General features: G+C 34.4%; 1 protein-coding gene across 2 annotated transcripts; it reads left to right on the top strand.

The window, feature by feature from the left end:
• Nucleotides 1-1,064: 1,064 nt before the first annotated feature.
• On the top strand, nt 1,065-7,511 carry LOC132053225 (universal stress protein PHOS34-like). Of its 2 annotated transcripts, none has more exons than XM_059445151.1 (4): nt 1,065-1,376; nt 4,061-4,546; nt 5,316-5,407; nt 7,258-7,511. In XM_059445151.1, the coding sequence occupies exons 1-3, from the start codon at nt 1,160-1,162 to the stop codon at nt 5,360-5,362; spliced, it is 750 nt and encodes a 249-aa protein (XP_059301134.1). In that variant the 5' UTR covers nt 1,065-1,159; the 3' UTR covers nt 5,363-5,407; nt 7,258-7,511. The 2 variants fall into 2 exon arrangements, with proteins under 2 accessions (XP_059301134.1, XP_059301135.1); XM_059445152.1 differs by having other exon boundaries at nt 1,067-1,376; nt 5,319-5,407.
• Nucleotides 7,512-7,909: the final 398 nt, after the last annotated feature.

Here is a 7,909-nt window from a genome sequence, read left to right as displayed (position 1 = left end):
AGTACAGAGAAAGAAAATGGAGATTTTTAGAGAGAGAAGATAGTTGAAGAAGAAGAAGAAGAAGGAGGTAGGTAAGTAGAGAGAGAGAGTCAAAGAACTTACATTTCCAATGCTTTTTTCTTTCTTCCCTTTTTCTTTTTTACTTTATTTTATTTTAATAGTTATTAAGTGTCATTAAGATACAAATATTAGCTATGGAATGTAATTAATTGAAACTGTAGCTACCTACATAAGTAGATAGTAGTAGTTAGTTACGTCCCGTAATTATCCCTTACGTAAATCTCTCTTTCTTAGGCATCATTTATTTAAATTTTAGCCTTTGCAAATATAGTCTTTTGGAAAATTAGTTTTTCGAATAACATTAGATGTCGGATTTGTTTATATATTGTTCAACCTTGCAAACAAATTATTAAAGTATCGTACAATATTTTCTATATAAAATTTTAAACCGTGATCTATCATTTTTTCAAAAGAATTTCAGTTTAACCAAAAGTAATATTCAAACCGTGGTCTAAATGATCCATAAGTTGTAAGAGAAATTAAAAAAGATCATTTACTAAATTACAACAACAACAAATCAAGTGTGACGCCACAAGGGAGGTCTACGGAGGATAAAATGTACGCAAACCTTATACTCAGAAAAAAAATACCTGGCTTAATAATGTTAGAAAAGAGATAGCAAAATAACAAGATATAAAATCATTTACTAAATTGTAATTCAAAAACATATAAACCAGCAAAAAATTTCACTTTTTTTGTGCCCGAAATGTTGGGCCTACTATTGTCTTTAAGTAGTAGCAATTTCAAATTGTTCTTCTTCAATTTTTTTTTATCCTAAAAACCCATGAATTAAACTTCGCACTTCCGCTCATTCTAAAAAAAAAAAATAAAAATATCACAAGGCAGCAAATTTGCACCCAAGACGAAGGTTTGTAAAATTCCAACTAAGTTAAAAAATAAAATAAAAATAATAATAATAATAATAATAAAAAAAAAAAATACCTAAAGGCAATAGTAGGCCCATAATGAAATGAAAACGGACTCTATTACCGGGTCGGATCTTTTATCACACATATCACCATCAAAGAGCAATCGCATCAAAAAATTTCCAACTCAAATCGTGATCTTAAAACCCTAACCCTAACTCCGACGTAACAAAATGCAGAAACAACCACCGTATACGGCGGATTCCGGCGACATACCAAACCTCGCAAACATCAAAATCAAGTGTTCATCACCGCGTTTTCCACCACCTACAACAACCGCAACTGAAACACCTACCGCCGGTGCGAAGCGCAAAATTGGGATCGCCGTTGATCTAAGTGATGAATCAGCTTTCGCCGTTAAGTGGGCTGTTAATAACTACCTCCGTCCAGGTAACGCCGCCGTTAATAATCATTTAAGTTTTAGCCTTATTTGAATGTTTTGCAAATATAGCTTTTCTGAAAATTATCCTTCCGGAAAACATTAAATCTGACAAAATTTAAATTTTAGCCTTAATTTTAAAGTATTGAATCAGCTTTGAATCAGCTTTCGCCGTTAAGTGAGTTGTTAACCATTACCTCCGTCCAGGTGACGCTGTTAATCATTTAAATTTTGGCCTCATTTTTTAAGTGTTGCAAATATAGCTTTTGAAAAATTACTCTTCCGATTTGGAGTCTAATATTTGCTTGTCTAATGTTTTTCAATAATCAGTTAAATATTCCTATTTTGGATTATCATTTAAATTTTAGCCTTATTTTAAAGTATTGATCTAAGTGTTGAATTTGCGTTCGCCGTTAGACTATTCCTGTTTTAAGATTATCATTTAAATTTTGGCCTGATTTTGATGTTTTTGCAAATATAGCTTTTGGAAAATTACTCTTCCGATTGGAGTCGAATAATTGCTTGTCTAATGTTTTCAATAATCACTTAAATATTCCTATTTTAGATTATCATTTAAATTTTGGCCTTATTTTAAAGTTTGCGAATATGGCTTATCTGTATCGCCGTAAACTATTCCTGTTTTAAGATTATCATTTAAATTTTGGCCTGATTTTGAAGTTTTTGCAAATATAGCTTTTGGAAAATTGCTCATAACGTTAGGTTTGATGACTAATATTTGTGCATATATTGCTCAACCTTGCAAACAAAATATTAGACCGGAACCTAAGATTTTTCAATTTGCTTATAAGGTTTTTAATTTGCTCAAAAGATACTCCTATTTTAGATTATCATTTAAATTTTGGCCTTATTTTAAAGTTTGCGAATATGGCTTATCTGTATCGCCGTTGATCTAAGTGACGAATCTGCTTTCGCCGTTAAGTGGGCCGTTAACCACTACCTCCGTCCAGGTGACACCGTTAATAATCACTTAAAATATTGGGGCCTGTTTTAGTTTATCATTTAAATTTTGGCCTCATTTTAAAGTACTGCAAAAAGAGAAATTAGGCTTTGTGTCTATTTTTTAAAATATTTATGCCACGTAGCCTATACTTTGTGCATAGACACCCGATTTAGCCCATATTTGTGTGTAAACACCTGTTGTACTCTATTATACACGTTATGAGTATTTTTGAAAATTACTCGTAACGTTAAATTGGTTTGTCCACCACTACCTCCGTCCAGGTGACATGCTGTTAATCGCTTAAATATTCCTAATTTAGATTATCATTTAAGTTTTGGCCTTATTTGAATGTTTTGCAAATAGAGCTTTTCAAAAATTACTCTTCCGGAAAACATTAAATTTGGATTCTAAGATTTGCTCAACCTTACAAACAACGAAACATTGGACGAATCACTTAAATATTCGTATTTTAGATTATCATTTAAATTTTAGCCTTATTTTAAAGTATTGATCTGAGCGACGAATCAGTTTTCGCCGTTAAGTAGGTTGTTAGTCACTACCTCCGTCCAGGTGACGCCGTTAATAATCACTTAAATATTGGACCTATTTTAGATTATCATTTAAGGTTTAGCCCTTCTTTTTTTTTTTAAAAGTTTTGCAAATATAGCTTTTCAAAAATTACTCTTCCGGAAAACATTAAATTTGAATTCTAATATTTGCTTAACCTTACAAACAACAAAATTTAAATTGTAGCCTTATTTTAAAGTATTGATCTAAGTGATGAATCAGCTTTCGCCATTAAGTGGGCTGTTAACCATTACCTCCGTCCAGGTGACGCCATTAATAATCACTTAATGTTGGGACCTATTTTAGATGGTCATTTAAGTTTTAGCCTTAGTGTTTGCAAATATAGCTTTTGAAAATCTACTTGTAACATTAAATTGGTCTGTCAAACACTACCTCCGTCCAGATGAGGCCGTTATCCTTCTCCACGTCAGCCCTACCTCTGTCCTATACGGTGCTGATTGGGGTTCTGTTCATAACGAAGAGTTTCAGTGACCCCAATAATCAATTAAATGTTCCAATTTAAGTGTCTTAGTTTCCTTTTTGATCTATCCGAAAAAGAGCGTCTCTTTCTATATTTAGTAAGTTTACCATTCAAACATCCTACATGACAAGTTTATAACTGCAAGATTCGAAGGACATTTTAGTACATTACACACATTTCTAATTTAGGACCACTAGATTCCTCTAAATTTTGTGCCCAATCAAAATAAAACACTTAATTGGGACACCGGGAGACTTTTTAGGGAAAATTACGCTCTATTCTATTTCTGAAAATATTTACGCCACGTAGCCTATAATTTGTGTATAAACACCCGATTTAGCCTATATTTGTGTATAAACACCCTTTATATACTATTAGACACTTTTATACAAGGTTGATTCACTATGTATAATGCTTTTCCCCCCGGTATAATGTTGTACAATATTGTATATTGAGCTACATGGCGTAAATATTTTCAAAAGCTGTATATTTTTGAAAATTTCCCAATAATATGCTGTCGTCTAATGTTTTCAATAACTTGCTAAATTGTAGACCGTAATCTAATGATGTCTCATAAGATTTTTAATTTGTTCAAAAGATACTTTAGACCGTGGTCTGAAATGTCCCTGAGTTGCGAGAGAAATAAAAAATAGAGTCATTTACTAAAAAGTTATCTCGATGTCCAGGTGACGCTGTTATCCTTCTCCACGTCCGCCCTACCTCCGTCCTTTATGGTGCTGATTGGGGTTCCGTTGATCTCTCCATCGTCGATACTGAAAACGAAGAGTCTCAGAAAAAGCTCGAAGATGATTTCGATGCGTTTACTAGTGCTAAGTCTTCTGATTTGGCTCAGCCACTTGTTGAGGCACAAATTCCATACAAAATCCATATTGTGAAGGATCATGATATGAAAGAGAGGTTATGTCTTGAGGTTGAGAGGTTAGGGTTGAGCGCGGTTATTATGGGAAGTCGAGGATTTGGGGCGACGAAAAGAGGAAATGATGGGAGGCTTGGAAGTGTTAGTGATTATTGTGTTAGGCATTGTGTTTGTCCTGTTGTGGTTGTGAGATATCCTTATGAGAAGGACGGTGGAAATGCTGCTCATAAGCAGGTAGTTTCTGTGGCTTCCGAGGAGGAAGGCGAGTACCATGATGCTTCTGATGGTCATCAAGGTATCGGTTCCTAACTCCTTAATGTTTGCATAATTGTAAATTTATGCAAGTCTTGGTGCTGGTTATCAGTTTGTTGGTTTCCGCATTGAAATGAAACATCCTTTCATGTTTTCTAATGTCAAACTTAATTTGGTATACTGCTGCCAATACTGTGATTTGGTAGTGTTTATACCAAAAGGAAAACTAGGATTATTCCATAGAATAGTTATGGTCAAGAAATGCAATGCTTTTTACAGTTTATGCATATGACTTTGTCACTCGTAGGGAATCTGTGATATTTATACAATTATGATATGTTTGGCGACAATATTGTTAGAATATTTTGGCTTTAAGGGTATCAAAATGTGGAAGCATTGTTGTGGAAAATGAAACAAATTCCTAATGTTGAAATGAGAACTTTGGACAAAAGCACACTCAAGAAAAATTAGTAGGTGTTTGTACATTAATTGGTTGATATTTGGAAAAAACTAGTATTTGAAGTTGAGCTGAAAAAGGGTATTTGGAAGTCGAAGTTTTGTGAGCCAGAACTTGAAAAAACTAGAAAAATTCTTAAAACTTGTTTTTCAAACTTCAAATTCCATATTTCAAGTTTGATGTTGAAATAGTGGGCCGGTTTGATATATGAACACTTATTTGAAATAATCTCCAAATATTATTTCAAATTTTTTAAATAAGATATAGGACCAAACATGTCTTAGTATTACAGTGCTCAAACATGTGTGCTATATCCTGAAGCCTCTCTTGTTTTAAATGGTCAAACTCCATCAAGCAGGATTACAACCAGCAATAGAGAAAGGCTCGAGAACTGACAAATGACTTAGAGTTGCTTTAGAAGTGCTTTGAAGAGACAATAAGCGAAAGGTACATTGCTTTTTACTTATTTTTGATAAATATCACTTCTACGTTCATTTTAAATTTCATTACTTTAGTCTTTAGATTATGAAATATTGTACTTCTGTTGCTTGCACACTTACAAATGATAGTTCTATTGGTTAAGAGTAGAACTTAGAGCATGATTCATTTGTGCAAGCTATCTCTTGTCGTATAAGAGCAGTAGGGTTCTTGGTAAGTTACTTTCTCGTTAATGGGAGTTTGTAAGAGGACTTCGATTAGATGAAAGTTCCACATATTTTCCTTTTTGTTTTTAGATTATTGTTTCTCCCTTGATTATTGTTTCTCCCTTGACCCTTGTTAAAAAATAATAAAAGAAAAAGCTTCCTTCCTATATATAATTTTATTTGGCAACCCAGCGGCTGGTTTTGGGCTTGGAAAAGCTTTGTTAGGATGTGCTGCACATTTGTTACTTATATAATAAGCCCAAATCTTCCTTGGTTAATGGATGAGAATTATCAAACATGATGATTCGCATGGCATTTCTGAGGAAGATGTAATCTTCTGAACTATCTTTGGTTGTGAAAGCATCATTTTGGGGAAAAATAAGACAGGTGTGTAATGTTGAAATAACAACTTTAACAAGGGAAACCACAACTTAACGTAGAGCCAATTTGATTCGAGCTTCCAATATTTTAAAGTTTTAAGTCTTATTAAATTTTGGTAGTGTTTTCCTAAGCTTGATTTGCCTTATGGAGTGGTGGTTCAATGTTTATGAAGAGTAGTCTAGCCACTATAATTTGATTCTTTAGATTTGTGGGTGAAGTCAACTTTTTCATGTCATTAAAGATTACAGAGAGGAATCTTTTCTCTGCGGTGAGCTTTATTTCAGGGCACATTGTGAAAGACGTTTGGAGGAAAATATAAGTGGGGATACAACATAGCATTTTATTTCTCTGTCTGTCTTGTATCATCAGTAATTGGTCCCTACTTATAGGTTCTTTCATCAAGTCTTAACCTCTTTTTTCTTCCCGAAGGAAAATCACCTTTGACATTTTTCTTGCCATGGTTCCTCCATATATGCACTTGCAAATTTTGCAAGCAAAAGAAGAGTGAATGTGAGGTGGACTTAAACAGGATTGCGGTGCCTAACTGCAAACAATTCAAATATCTAGGCTGGACGTTCGTGGAGAATGAAATGATAAATGAAGATGTTACACAGAGAATCTAAATTGGATGAATGGAATGATTAATGAAGATGTTACACAGAATCATAATTTGATGGTTGAAATGAAAAACTGCTATCGGGATGTTATGTGCTAGGAGGATGCTTACTAAAGTGAAAAATATGTACTATTGAACAGTTATAAGACCAATAGTGTCATATGGGTGCTATAGTCCAACACATCCACAAGATATGTGGATGCAAATCTGAATATGTGGTCATGCAAGATTAGACAAGATAAAAAATGACCACATTTTGAGGATAAAATGAGAGGTCGCTTGAGATGGTTCAGTTATGTGCTGCATCGATCTCCTGATGCGTCGTTCCATAAGTGAAACCAGGGTGAGTGAAGGTGTAAGATGTGGACGAGGTAGACCTAAAATCGTATGAAAGCATAGTCTTAAAAGACCTACAATCTCTTGGAATCATTGCATACTTAAGGAAAGATTTTTTTGATAAGCAGTAACATACTGCTTAGGTGCGACTAGGGGGTTTGGTCTGTGCAGTTTGCCATGAGAGAGATGCAAATTGGTTAAACCAAGTAGTAGTTGTTTGCCTTGATATCTTATGCAATTGATATTTGTCGCTCTGGTGTGCATAATAAACTGAGGCTTTTTTTGCTGGAACTTTGACATACCTTCTTCTTTGGTGACAGATCCCCGGCGGAAGTTGGGTTAAGCAATCCTTTTGCTGCAAAAAGTTTGAGCGACTTGTGCGAGAACCACTTGGTGTTTTGTTATATCTGGAGTCTCATCTTTCTGTAACTGAATTGTGGTTGCTCCTCTCTCTCACTTCATCTTGTTGCAGTTTGCTAGCTGATGTTGTATCTCTGACATTGTCATCTTCATAGAGTTTCACTTAATGTGTTTGTGATCTTTGTGGTGCAATCTAAACTATTTCAAGACGTAATTTCTATGCTCATGTTCTTAGTTGATAGTTTGTCGTCAAGTTTAGTTAGATATGCATTAGAAATTTCCTGCTAGTATGGATGTACTCTAATGGTAATACCACTATTACTACCTTTTGCTTATCCTAGGACCCAGCTGCGCTTATTGTTGCTCTTCTTCTGATACAAGGTTAATTTCTCTAGTCGATAGCTGAACTTGGATGTTGCCTAGAGTTGTTGGTACCTGTGTTCCCTTTTCCCCTTTTCGTGTTTTGTGAAGGCAACGTGTGCTTTGCCCCATGTGAACCTTTTTCATGGTTTGGTAGATTTCAACCCATCGTGAAGAAGATGGAAACGTTACCTTTATTTTTTTGACAAATTGAGAAATTCCTAAAGGACAGATGCGCAAGGTTTGGAACTA

This window comes from Lycium ferocissimum, chromosome 4, assembly GCF_029784015.1.
Source record: "Lycium ferocissimum isolate CSIRO_LF1 chromosome 4, AGI_CSIRO_Lferr_CH_V1, whole genome shotgun sequence".
Lineage (NCBI taxonomy): Eukaryota > Viridiplantae > Streptophyta > Magnoliopsida > Solanales > Solanaceae > Lycium > Lycium ferocissimum.
Note: the sequence above shows the minus strand (reverse complement) of the source record. Positions and strands in the feature narration are given on the sequence as shown.